General features: G+C 43.1%; 3 protein-coding genes across 4 annotated transcripts; 1 reads left to right on the top strand and 2 right to left on the bottom strand.

The window, feature by feature from the left end:
• The first annotated feature begins 494 nt into the window (after positions 1–494).
• On the top strand, positions 495–3,211 carry LOC115690702 (uncharacterized). 2 transcript variants are annotated; one of them, XM_056314906.1, is made up of 3 exons: positions 495–1,969; positions 2,153–2,328; positions 2,435–3,211. In XM_056314906.1, exon 1 carries the CDS (start codon positions 495–497, stop codon positions 1,803–1,805), a length of 1,311 nt encoding a protein of 436 aa, XP_056170881.1. In that variant the 3' UTR covers positions 1,806–1,969; positions 2,153–2,328; positions 2,435–3,211. The 2 variants fall into 2 exon arrangements, with proteins under 2 accessions (XP_056170881.1, XP_056170880.1); XM_056314905.1 differs by having other exon boundaries at positions 2,153–3,211.
• Positions 3,212–6,192: 2,981 nt separating this feature from the next.
• Positions 6,193–6,761, bottom strand: LOC115662107 (histone H4). The gene has a single exon (XM_030584296.2). It carries the CDS (start codon positions 6,689–6,691, stop codon positions 6,380–6,382), a length of 312 nt encoding a protein of 103 aa, XP_030440156.1. The 5' UTR covers positions 6,692–6,761; the 3' UTR covers positions 6,193–6,379.
• Positions 6,762–11,430: 4,669 nt separating this feature from the next.
• LOC115690734 (30S ribosomal protein S31, chloroplastic) lies at positions 11,431–12,256 on the bottom strand. The gene is made up of 3 exons (XM_030617203.2): positions 12,033–12,256; positions 11,833–11,897; positions 11,431–11,709 (listed from the first exon to the last, which is right to left on the bottom strand). The coding sequence occupies exons 1-3, from the start codon at positions 12,199–12,201 to the stop codon at positions 11,575–11,577; spliced, it is 369 nt and encodes a 122-aa protein (XP_030473063.1). The 5' UTR covers positions 12,202–12,256; the 3' UTR covers positions 11,431–11,574.
• Positions 12,257–13,311: the final 1,055 nt, after the last annotated feature.

The raw sequence follows: 13,311 nt of genomic DNA, 5'->3' as shown, positions 1-13,311 counted from the left end.
CATGTCACCCGATTATGTTGCCATGGTACTCAAAGTAATGGAACATCAGATCAAATGTACATAAAATGTGTCGTCCGATTAACATACCAATGAACTCGGCCAAAAAATTTGGACGACTTTTCCACGGAGAAAGCAATGATAAATAAATAAATATATATATGTTTATATACTCGTGGGGCCACCTGCTTTGTTCATGGTTGTTTGTGCCAAATTTATTTATTTCCATTTTCGACCCCCAAAAGAATTTATTAATTTCCATCAGCGTCATCGGCCGCTCCACATAATCTTCCAAATAGATATAATACTAATTGTAACTTTCCCCCGATAATCACACGTAAAGAAAGGTTCAAAGGTTGAGGATAGACCAGGAGGTAAGACTGTCCGAAGTCCTCTGCCTCGGAACCCCTTTGAATCCAAGTTAGAAAAGAATCGAACACGCTAAAGCCCAGCCATCTTTGTTCTGACCGTCCCCGCGTTTCAGCTCGAGAGCTGCCATGAAAATTCCCAAGTTGTCCCGGAAGATGATCGATCGCCCGGCGGCCGTTGGTCGCGCCAAACCGTTCGCCTTCGCCGTGATAACGGTCGCCGCCGTCTTCTTGATCGTCTCCTCCTCGCACACCGCCATTTCTGAGGTCTCCCTGCTTTCGCTTCCCTTCAACGGCGCGGCCTCAGACCGACAAGAGGCCCGGAAGCCCGAATTCTTGATCCGTCCGTCGGCCGTCCGCTCCTTGCAACTCCAGTTTATCCGAGAAGAGTTCGGGGAAGCCGACGATGAGGATGATCCTGAAGATAGTTCGTCGTACCCTCTTGTCCCTCCGCTCAATGTCACGGAAGAGGAGAGAATCCGGTGGCTGCGCGAAAACCTGGTGAATTTCGACATACTCAAGTCCGACAACCAGACCCGGAAGTTCCATTCCCGCGTCGCGAGGTTCCTCGGCCAGGGATGCTCGCTGCAGTTCTTCATGACGTGGATTTCGCCGGCAAGCTCCTTTGGGAGCAGGGAGCTCCTCGGCGTCGAGAGCCTCTTCCGAGCCCATCCAGACGGATGCCTAGTGATCGTGTCGAGGACGATGGACTCGAGAAGAGGGCGCAAGATCCTGAAACCCGTGACTGACCTCGGGTTCAAGGTCCTGGCGGCGACCCCGGACTTGCCCCAGCTGCTCAGGATGACCCCGGCCAAAGCCTGGTTCGACGAGCTGAGGAAAGGCAACAAAGACCCCGGCGAAATCCCGTTAGCCCAGAACCTCTCCAACCTCATAAGACTCGCCATCCTGTACAGATATGGCGGCGTCTACTTGGACACGGACTTCATAATCCTGAAGGACATAAGTTCGCTGAGGAATTGCATCGGAGCGCAGAGCGTGGACACAGCCTCGGGGAAATGGACGAGGCTGAACAACGCGGCGATGGTGTTCGACAGACACCATCCACTCTTGCACAAGTTCATCCAGGAGTTTGCTTTAACGTTTGATGGGAACAAGTGGGGTCACAACGGGCCTTACTTGGTGTCCCGGGTCGTGGAGAGAGTGAAATCGAGAATCGGATACAGAGGCAAGTTCAGCGTGATGCCCCCCATGGCTTTTTATCCGGTCGGGTGGACCCATATCGGCAGCCTATTCAAGAGCCCCGAGAGCAGAGGCGACGCGAGGTGGGTCGAGGCCAAGATCGCACAGCTAAGTGAGGACACTTACGGGGTTCATCTGTGGAACAAGCAGAGCAGGGGATTGAGGATTGAAGAGGGAAGTGTGATGGCGAGGTTGACCTCGGGCAACTGCGTGGTTTGCCATAGCATTTATAGCTCTTGATCCATCATCATCTGGGGTCTAGACATAGCAAATTCAGTTGAATTGATTTGATTCCTCATCAGTCATCATCCCCACCAAAACTAAACGCTGAAGCTTTATGGTGCCTTTAGCAAAAGTATCGGCAGCACCAGAAACTTTTCCTTTCTTTCCACTTTTTGACTTTTGTAATCTTCTTTCCTTATTTCTTTTCTTGATTCTTATATCCCTTCCTACAATATCCCTTCGGTTCTTGCCCCGCATGGGCCACATGTAAATGATGCAACAGTTTTATCTGATAATCTTGCAGATGACAAACTCGAAATGTAATGGAATTTGAGATAATCATTTACTGTTCTCTTTCCTGTCAGCTATCATAATCTATTGGTCAAGTCACACGTGATAAACAAGAAGAAGGCCCCAGTCGTAGCTTTGCCACTTCAGCAGATACATGCGGGAACCAAAGTTCAGGTCTCTGTTTCTTTCTTACTTATCCACACGCAATTGAACAACAAAGCTGAATCAAGTAATCCAGGAAGTTTACCAAGTAAGAAGCTATTGAGATTTAACTACCCCCAACTCTAATCTACACTGCACATCCGAGACTGTTATTCTAGTTTGTTTCCTAAGTTTTTCAGAATTTCCTGCCACAGATCATGATCCTGAGCCTTCTCAGCCGCAATCGAAACCTAAAACCTCTCCACCTCCACGTCCCGAAACCAGGCAACCTCCTGAACGACCTCTTCCTCTTCAACTTCCTGTCGTTGCTCACCGCTCTCCTCGTCGTGTTCGTCTTCTTCCCTTCTTCCACAAAACTGGTACCGTGCGAGGCGAACTCACTGAGCCCACAACTCCCGGACTCGTTCCTCCTCGCACTTTCATAATGCCTGGCGGCTTTAATGGAATCCCAGGGATCGGGAAACCGGTCGGCATCGGAGTCGCTGCTACCCCACAGCGGGACGGTCTTCACGACCGGCGTGGCGCTGTACTCGTCCAGATAGTCGGCCAAGCTCGTGTGCTCCATGTCGAACAGCCTCTGCAGCGAGGTGCTTCCCGACTTCATGAGCTCCATCAAGCTGCTGCTTCTGCGAGCGGAAGAGAGCGACGAGCGCGATGCGGCGGCGGCGGCTGCTGAAGAGGAAGTAGACAGAGAAGATGATGAAGACCAGTACAGGGACTTCTGGTACTCTATTATCTGCCTGATCCTCCTCGTTTGAGTCTCGGCATCCACGGACAAGCTTGGAGTTTCTTGTTCCTGCTCTTCAGCTTCGTCGCCGTCCTTCTCTTCTGTAATTTCTGAGATCACCATAGTTCTCGTGTCGTGATGGAATGAGCGGAATTGTTCGGTTCGATGACGAGGAGAATTCGCGGTGAGTTCGTGTTTGAGACTGCTAAAACTTCAATAAAGAAGATTGTTTTTGCCGGCGAAAGGATGTGATCTTTTTTGTACTTCTCTTCGTTCTCTAGCAACTTAAGCGTCTTGCTTCAGACAAGGCAAGACCGTACTCAAGCATGACGCATTGTATCCTTCCAAAAAAATATATATGAATTGTATAGCGAGCCGCCATGTATGTGGAGAATGGAAATGTTCACAGGTAGACTAGTACTAGATCGGCCGAGCGGGACTCCGACGATTGCGCCATCATTTTATTCCTAGGGAGCTTTTATTCCACCGTAGTTTACTTTGGTTATTGTATCCGATTGTCGCCAATGGAGAAAAGAACAGTAATTTTACGCTCACTTTAATGATAAAAGTTTTCGGAATCTCTTTCTTCTTCTGGAAATGCTAGAATGATTTGATGTTGCCTTCGGCACCTTGGCCCAACCCTAGAAAATGAACCTTAAAATGGAATTCTTTATAGAAATCTGATAATCCAAACTTAGATTTCCATAATCAACTTCTTCTTCGTCTTCGAGAGATTGATCTTCTTCTTTTTCTTCTTCGCCGTTTACCTTGGCGCAAATCCGAAGCAGAGCTTGTTCGGACTGGCAAGGCAATCAGAATCGATAAGGAAGTGGGGAGCGAGGGAGGTGTGGAGACCAGATCGAGCTTTGCGAGCAGTCGAAGCCAAAGGACGAGTTGTCCTGAAACTTGTGGGAGGAGGTCTCGGGACATCCCGGATACTCCATCACCTTGCAGGCGTTGGCTACGAGACCGAGGCTCTCTTCTTCGTCAATGTCAAAGCCACAGACAGCCTCCACGCCTGCAGGCGTTCGCAATGAGACCGAGGCTAGGCCGAACGCTTTGGGTGCAGAGGGAATTAACGATATTTTCGAACGATCCATAAATATACTTCATCATTGGGAGGTTTGGATTTCCTTTTTAGTGTGATCCAAAATTGCCTACTGGTGTGAATTTAATAACTTTTATTTTTCGGTTAGTACAATCAAGGGGGATAGTACAAGGAGACGGTACCCAATTTGACTGTTTTTTTACCAACATGTTAAAACTCCTTTTCTATTTTCGCTCCTATGTTTTGAAGAGTTAACTTAGCACGCGCGGTCTTATCTCGGTTTCACTTTAAATAATCAAATGAACATAATTCCGCTAATAATAATATTTTGCATTTTATGTAAGAAAAATATACAAAATTTGTGTATGCGGGTTTCCAATAGTAAAAGAAGGTAGAGATATCAACTATTAAGTTAAAAGGCAACGGAGTTCCTCCAACTTTTCTTCCTTCTGGTGCAATTGGATCCATAAACTATATGCTTTTTTTAATTCAAGTTAGTCCTTCCGTCAAAATTATGGACTAAAATGCTCATGTAAATGTTAAGTCACCCTTGAATGTTGATGTGGTGTCCTACTGATATTTTAAAAATAAAAAAACCTTTAGAAACGATGAATATTGAAAAAACATGATAAATATTTAGAAATAGAAAAAGGCCCAAGTCACACGACCTAAGCTTACATCAAATTGGGGATAGTGACCCTCAGCTACGTAGTGCTAAGGTCACAAGATCCCAACAATCAACAGCTAGGGCCGTTCGATTCCCAAGCAATGCCCGGTAGGCTCGCACGACCCTGGCAATTGACGACCAGGGCTGCTTAGGCCAAATTTGGCCCTGACTATGACGAGGGATTGACGGCCCTCACCGGCATGTGGGCATCATCAGAGCCACCCTCTCTCTCTCTAAGAAAATTTCAAGATTTTATCTAGTCAACTTATGATAATTACGCACCAATTTATCCAGTCTGCATTGACGTGAGGCTTATATGTCCGTCCATGTCCGAATTTCTGTCCTTATTTTAAAGAAAGGACCAATTCGAACAAAAAACATATACTTCAAGAACCCAATTGCACGACAAAATAAATTAATAGCAGGACCTAATTAAACAATTTGAAAAAATTCCAAAACTTGTATTACCTTTATCCCAAGATGTGGTAACTGATGACGCCGTGATCTTACCGTAAGGGACCCTTTCCAGACAAGGTATAAATTGCTATGCATTTTCAACTTTAGTGGAGTTCTGATTGGGCAGACAGTTACAAGATGATAGAATACACATGAAACGCTAAGAAAGGTTAGCATCCACCAAACCTTTAGATAAAGATAAACTACAAATAGAGTCAAAAGCCATCACGAGTTTTCTTTTTTGGCCGCATTGATATTTCGACCCTATATTTGACCTTTTAAGTTGCCAATAATTGTAGCTTCCTTTCCTTTAACTATTATGAAGCTGGGGACACTGCTATGCCCGGCAGCTAATAAAGTTCAGAAAGGTTCGTGTCCTTTGCTAGTATTTGCCTCCTCTTAAACAGCCGATGAGGTGATCAACTAATCATGTCCTAATCAAGTTTTAAACCAGCACTTGTGCAAAACAACTGACCATGTTTCACGGAAAAGAATTCAGACTCCAAGTAACAGTGGGTAAATGTCCAAATACCCGATGACCCAATGAGTTTGAATCGTCCACAGGGCAGTGTGCATCCGATGGTCGGAGACGAGATAGACATCCATCCATGAAATGAACTGTATAACTGGAAGAGCTGACCTCAATCATCTAGCCTCAAACGATAAAGCTGGGCCCTTGAAATTGACCCTTTCCAGCACAGCAAGACTTGAAAAACCACGAACAAAGACTACCTCCCCCACCAACGATGAAAGGCACCGTGCAGATGAACCATGCCCACCATCAAATCAACCAGCCATCAATGATTACAATCCAGAAACAGAACTAAACAGTTGAATTCTCAACGTCAAATTCAGCCCTAATCTCTATTAAACCTCTTGCAAAGACTTCATTCGCACGTTCAAATCTGATTAAGATCAGCTTTGACAATACCACTGGCCCCAGTCCTACTCGCGCATATATATATATATGCCCAACACGGCATTTGCGGGCCCTTCCGGTAAAAAAAATTTTTTTTTTCAAATTCCGAAACAGCCAAATTCAAACCCAGAAACGAAAACACAAATAAGACATTTAGATTAAACCCGAAACGGTTTTTCAAAGTCCCAGGACATGAACAAGCATTGCTCCGTCCCGACCGCCCTACAACAACACCAGCCTAGTTCCGGACCGCACAGATTTACAGAAGCAACCCCATCTAAAGACGACGAACAAAAACCACCGAGGAAAAAAGAAAGAGCGCTCAGCCGCCGAAGCCGTACAGGGTCCGGCCCTGCCTCTTGAGGGCGTACACGACGTCCATGGCGGTGACCGTCTTCCGGCGGGCGTGCTCGGTGTAGGTCACGGCGTCGCGGATCACGTTCTCCAGGAAGATCTTCAGCACCCCGCGGGTCTCCTCGTAGATCAGCCCGCTGATGCGCTTCACGCCGCCCCGCCGGGCCAGACGCCGGATCGCCGGCTTCGTGATGCCCTGGATGTTGTCGCGCAGCACCTTCCTGTGCCGCTTCGCGCCGCCCTTGCCCAGCCCCTTGCCTCCCTTCCCGCGGCCCGACATCTCCTCCCCCCTCTCCTTTTTTTTCCTCGAGAAAAAAAGCGCGAGAAAGCGAGGGAAAATTTTCTGGATCCTTAGGGTTTGAGGAAAAGGAAGTTGTGTTCTTTGGAGCGAGATGGGAGAGGGTAGAGGAGATTTTGGGAATTTTATAGAGCGGGCTGGACGGATGGCTCGGCCCCCGCGCGGCAATTTGTCTCTTGACTTGAGCGGTGAGGCAGGGGGGAGCGTTGGATTGGATCGCCCTGGACGGTTCAGATTTGCGATCTCCGTCCTTGAGCTGTTCAGGTGCTGCTCAGGTTTTCATTGGTTCATTGTGGTTAGTCCGGATCGCTGACATGGCAGCTCAGTGGAATACTTTTTTATTTTTATTTTTATTTTTATTTTGACTCTTGTGGCTCCGCCTTTCCCTCCTCGCTCTCTAATTTGCAGTTCGGTCTTTTCATGCTTCGAATTTTGTAAACTGAGCTACTCGATTGAAAATTTTTTTAGTAGATTCATTGTTGATTATAAAAATAGTTTACATATTTATTGTCGGATAATTCACATGTGAAAGAATTCGGTTACAAAAGATAATTTTATATACACATGTCATTCATTCAATGATAAATGTGTTAACTACTTTTTTACACCGAGAATAGATCTAACAATAATCCTCAAAGTCAAATAAGTTTGAAAAGACCAAGTTTCGACTCCGGTTTCCATAAAAACGAAATTCAGTTTTTAGATAATCAAACAAACTATAATATCATTTGGCAAAATTAAAAACTGAAAAATTATCCAAAAAATCGTAAACTTATTGTGTGAAGGCTAATTCAATCCTAAATTTTTCAATTTGGCCAATTTAGTCCTAAATGTTTTAACGATTTTCCAATGTTGTCCTCTCGATATCCACGTCAGCGATTTCCAGTCAAAATTAGCCAAAATGACTATATTGAAAAATTATCAAAAAGCTTATGACTAAATTTGTTAAATTGAAAAGTTTAAAATTGAATTAACCGTCATACAATAATTTCAGCACGTGCAAGCTATAATATCGAGAAGGGATTATCCGATTTTTAGTCCGTTTATGTCAATTGTGCATTGATTTCTCCAACTAATTTGTATAATCAAATTTCTTAAGTTGTGTATAAAACAAAAACAAATCCGAGAGAGAGAGAAACATAAAATACGAGAGAGGGAAGGAGATAACGGTGGCAACCACCACCAAGGGTCCAACAACCGCAGCACCATTGTCGCTTGACGCCGACGAGACCCGCCTTCAGGTCACACAACCCCAAAATAACTCTGAGGTTGGGAGAGAGAGAGAGAGGATCCCACTCACGCCTTTCAAGACCCTCATTTCACTAATGTCCTATAATGCTCAAAGGTTTTGAATCTCCAATTTAAGAAGGGTCTTGTTAACAAGTACTCCGAGACATTATTAAGCATGTATAGTCTGAAGTGATCGGAAAAATATTAGTTTTACGTAAAATTTTCTTAATTGATTATATAATAGGTGTCTGAAAGCACTGATTGACAAAAACCAGCTCACATATCTCTTTCACATATCCCTGTTAACTATATTCTGAAATGCTCGGAGGCAATCTTAAACTAAAGTACAAAGTCGACCCCATCTCTAATTGCAGCCAAATATCTGTTCTTCGGGCCGGACCAAGGTGAGATTTACGTTGTAAAGGGGAAGATGACCCTCGCTCAGTGTCGCTTGACCAATCTTCCCTCAAACTTACCCGCTCTATCACTTACTTTCATTTTTCTTTTCTTTTCTTTTTTCTGTTTTCAATTATTATGATGTTTTCATTCATATTTTTATAGTCTTTTTAGCTATTCTCTCTTTTTTTTTTGAAGCTTCAATTTGTTGTCAACGACCATGTGAGAATTATTTAAGCATATTGAAGACAAAAAGACTCAAATGCAAAAAATCACGCGAGTTAAGAATTTCAATTGGACATGCTCGACATGAATTACAGGACCAAAAAACGAAGTCATTTCTATCGAGAACCTATGTAGCATGGTACAATGTACTACAAGCACTTTAAATGGGAGTAAAGAGGTACACAAGCAGTTTTGTCCGATTTTTCCGATTCTCTCGCATGGAAGAGAGGTTGTATAGTATGTAACCACAGTACTTGAGCTATTGAGTACTTTTTTAACTGAAATTATTCAAGTAATAGAGCATCTTTAAGGCCTGCCAAACACATTTTCATATCAACTGCTGAAATTTTTCAACACTTCATCAAATTATCAAGCATGCTCTAAGCCATACCGATCTGAAAAATTTAGTACAGCAATCTATTCCGAGAGTTTTAACCCTCATATATAATATTGGCTACTAAGTTCTAGCTTTTGTATAACAATTTGATTACAAGAAAAAGCTCACGATTAGTCCACCTGTAAAATTGAAAACAGAAGTTCGTGTGCGAACCAAATGCGTCCCAACCCCCGATCCTAGGAGATGTGTTCAGAAATCCTCATTTCTGCAAAACAATATTTGCACAAACAAATAGGGCCTATGCATTTCGACCGTCAGATCATACGGGTGTGGAGTGAGACCCGCAAAATTCAACTGGATGAATTTGATCTGGGATCATTCAAGAACAGTACCATTGCTCCCCCCAGCTTTTAACATGCACTTTTGGCTTTCAAAGTAAAAATACACTTGAAAAATGTCAAATCTATATGCTGAACGAGGAGTATATAAATATATCATAATATGATGCTAAATGTTTCTAAGCACCATTTGACAAACCATCATAGATCAAGCCAAACTTGAAAAGGCAAACTAAAAAATCAGGAGATAATTTGAATGCCATTATAATTTCCACATTATGTTAGTTGACGAGTGGCTTTTGTTTTTGACTTAAGTTGGAATAGGACTTCTGGTTAATATTGAACATCTCAAATAAAAACCTCAATTTTTATTTTTATTTTGTTTTTTTTGCTGGCAGTTGAAAAAGGTCTTTTAGGTTGACTGAAAAGATCCAAGTCAATAGACATGACTGTTCACAAATTACATAGTTTTTACAATCTCAAATGGAAGTCTTTAGAAAATCCTGCACTTATGTACATGAAAGACCCAATAACTCTGTGCATCCCACCTTTAAGTTTCACTCTACGACACTTTTCAACAGACATGACTGTTCACAAATTACACTATATAGATCGGTTATTGGACCAACGAACTTCAATAAGTTACTCAATACATCTGCCAAACAGGTCGCTACTTAACATATATCTGCAGAATGCAAACTCCATAAAGGAATCCCGATTGGAATGACTAACCTCTTCCTTCAAATCCGTGACATTTCACGTAAATGTTTTGTACATAATCACTATCGATTCAGGAAGGCGAGGCTGGTAATTTCCACATTTAACGAAACCAACTCAACAGACCAAACGCAAGTAAAATCCAACATGTTTCCAATTGTTTGTGGATCGCCCTTAGAATACACTTCCATACCGAATGCAGTGGTAAGACCATTGATGATTGTACTGCGGGCGTGCTGTTTTGGAGCATACACTGTCTCGTTTCATATCTAAACTTTATGCTAGTGCCTCTATGTACCAAAAGATAAATGTTTCACGAAGAACATTCTTATGCCAGTGCCAGTCACAAAGCTAGTCCTGATGATGGTCCAGGCAATGAACCAACAGGTAAAACCTCCAGATCTAATCATTGCCGATAACTAGTAGACAAATCGACTACTTCCTCATATAATCCCTTTTGATTCGAGTCAAAAAGCTTGTCTTATTGGCAATAGCAGTGACTATCATCTTCTGCTATTCCTTGCGGTAACCGGTTGCTTTCAGGAGTTAGGACCAAGGAAGCGGTTGCCTCAATTTCATATTTACTAATTTTCACATGAAATGCCTATTTACGGCAAGGTGATATAAGAGGCTGAGTTGGAGGGTGGTAACTACCTCCCGTGGCTTCCTGAGTGCTACCAGAAAACAAAGGCTGCACTAGCGAAACAACTGAAATGCAGGATGACTCAAGTAAACGGCAAACTTGCGACAAACAAGCTAAATGGTGGTGGGAACGAAAGAAGAGAAATAACATAATCCTCAGTGCTATTTCGATTCAACACTATAATTTTCCGATTCAGAAAACTGATGTTTAAAAGCTCAACTTTGTCAGATAGTTTGCTCTGGCAAAAACAAAGGGAGAGTGCAAAGAAGCCCAAGATCAAACCGCGCTTACTACAGGCAAGGCTGCTCAAAGGAAATGCAGAGAGCAAGAATCTTTGAAACATTGGACAGAAGGCCCCCCGAAGACCTCCAGCCAATTTTTTTGTTTTACAGAAGCCACACGATTATCACCAGCATAGATTCAAAATCATTTTGAGTCCACTATATTGCCTCCAAAATTCTCTAATAGTAAAGCATAATGAGAATCTCATCCTCGAAAATTTAAGTTAAACCCACAGAAAGATAGCATTCTTTCTCTATTGTGATAGACGATCTTCCCAAGTAAGATGGTAGAACTAATTCTAACCTTTTGCCCCGACATATTTCCAGGTGAAACAGACCACTCATCCAAATTTTATTTCTGCATAAGCTAACTATGTCAAAACTTTTCTTAGCATCTAATATGCTACATAGTGACTGACCCAAGTTTAATGAACTAAGTCCGACTAAATTACCGCGACTAATTCGTCAAAAACTTTTTGCTGATTGTCAGCTTCTAGTTGTTTCGGCTAACCTGGAATGATGAAGTCTGACAACTTCAACAATCAAGACAAAGAAGCATGAAATCAGAGCATATATTGACCGCCTTGCGATCGAAAATTTCACTTAAGCATGTATCGACGAAACAGTAACGCCAACGAATGCATTTGGAGGGTAAAAGAGATTACATCGACCATGAAATGAACAAGCTTTGCCCGAAATCAATTAGTGAAGAGGGACTCGTCGATCTCGATCTTGATAACCTCGCCGTCGTCGAACCGGTCCTTCCTCGGAGGGGCAGGAGGAGCAGCCACCCGCGGCGGACCTCTCCCTTTCTTCTTGTCCCGCGGCCTCGCCTGCACCACAATCCCGACAGATTCCGACGAGGAAAAAGCGAAAAAATTTCAAAAGCTCGCACACAATCGACAAGAACGAATCAAACTCGAATCCCTCGACGAAAAGGGGCCGAGGGAACTCACATTGCCGAAGGAGTGGTTGAAGCGCTTCCCCTTGGCGGTCTTCCTGTCGCCTCTGCCGCAGTACACTGAGAGAGAGAGAGAGCCGGAAGACAGAGGAAACGCAAAACCAAAGAATCAGGCGAACGCGAGACCGAGAATCGCCGGCGGCAGGCACGCGGTGGGGGGGGAGGGGGAGAGATGAAGCGGGGAGTTTTGCTTACCGAGGGGGACGGACGGAGCGGCGGCGGCGGCGGGGAGAGAGAGGGAAGCGCGGGGATCGGTGGAGAGAGAAGCGCCTAGGGTCTGGGAATGAGAGAAGGCGATGCGGGGAGAGAGGGCGGAGGGCGACGGAGATGCGACGGAGGGAGGTCGGAGCAGGAGGGACGCCATGGTTGAAGGGGATAAGGTCGTTTCCGAACGTTGCTGGTTGTCCCTCTTTATCCCCAAATTTCTTCGGCTTATTTCACGAAAAACTGAGGGATGAATAAGTAAATAAGGTTTCAGTTTTTTCATAAAAATAATCGTCTATATCGCATGAGATAATTAATTAATAAAAAATATTTATTTTCGATAAAAATTAATATATAAATATTCTTGTGAATGATAAGAATATTTTTCGTCAAATTATTTTTTGTAAGCGATACGATCAATCATTTTTAGGAAAATATTTTTCATATCATTCATTTTTTGATAAATAAACGTAGCCCAAAAGTAATTAGTTCTTTTTGTTACGGTGAACTTTATGAATCTAGTCAAGCTAATTTGAGTTTCAACTAAAGTCGATCGACTAATCGAGTCATGCTCGAGTGTTAATCCATGTGGAGTACACCTGACTTACACTCTTGTATGTTCTAACCTTTTTCTATATATATTAGAAATGATATCCTTGATCCCTATATTTCGAGAAAGTTCATCTTTGATCCTTAACACTTTCTTTCATCGCTATTTTAGTCTTTGTATTAAGCTTCGGCGACAACTTCAGTCTTTTTACCAATTTGATTACGTGTACATGCCTCTCTATAAAAAAAAATACACCATCGGTCCTTATTTTCAGAAGTGTCGTTTTAATTTGTTTGTTTTCCTACGAGAGCAATCCCCATGATATTCGCTACTCGCTTTATTGTTTCCTACTGCTCATTTACAATACCAAAAAAAACATTTTTGAAAAATATTAAGCAGGGCGATACATGATTTCATAGGTTAATATTATCTTTCCTTTTCTCAACCATTTATATAATCCGTCGGAGTTAAGTACAATTTCGACTCTCGTGATTTTGTGATTTTTGCTATCTGGTCCTTTTACTTGTTTTCGATGCAACCGAGTCCCATAAGTTTTGTGAATCATGCAATCAAATTCTTATCTATTAACCAATAGTCACTCAATTAATTCGATGAACCGACATGGCGAAAATTGACCCCGTAATGTTGGTGCGACGCTAACAAGTGCCACATCAGTATAAAATGTGCAAGCCACATCGACATGCACCTACTGCCATGTAA

This window comes from Syzygium oleosum, unplaced genomic scaffold, assembly GCF_021117445.2.
Source record: "Syzygium oleosum isolate NSW1041296 unplaced genomic scaffold, Sole_v2.1 Sole_v2.09, whole genome shotgun sequence".
Taxonomy (NCBI): Eukaryota; Viridiplantae; Streptophyta; class Magnoliopsida; order Myrtales; family Myrtaceae; genus Syzygium; species Syzygium oleosum.
Note: the sequence above shows the minus strand (reverse complement) of the source record. Positions and strands in the feature narration are given on the sequence as shown.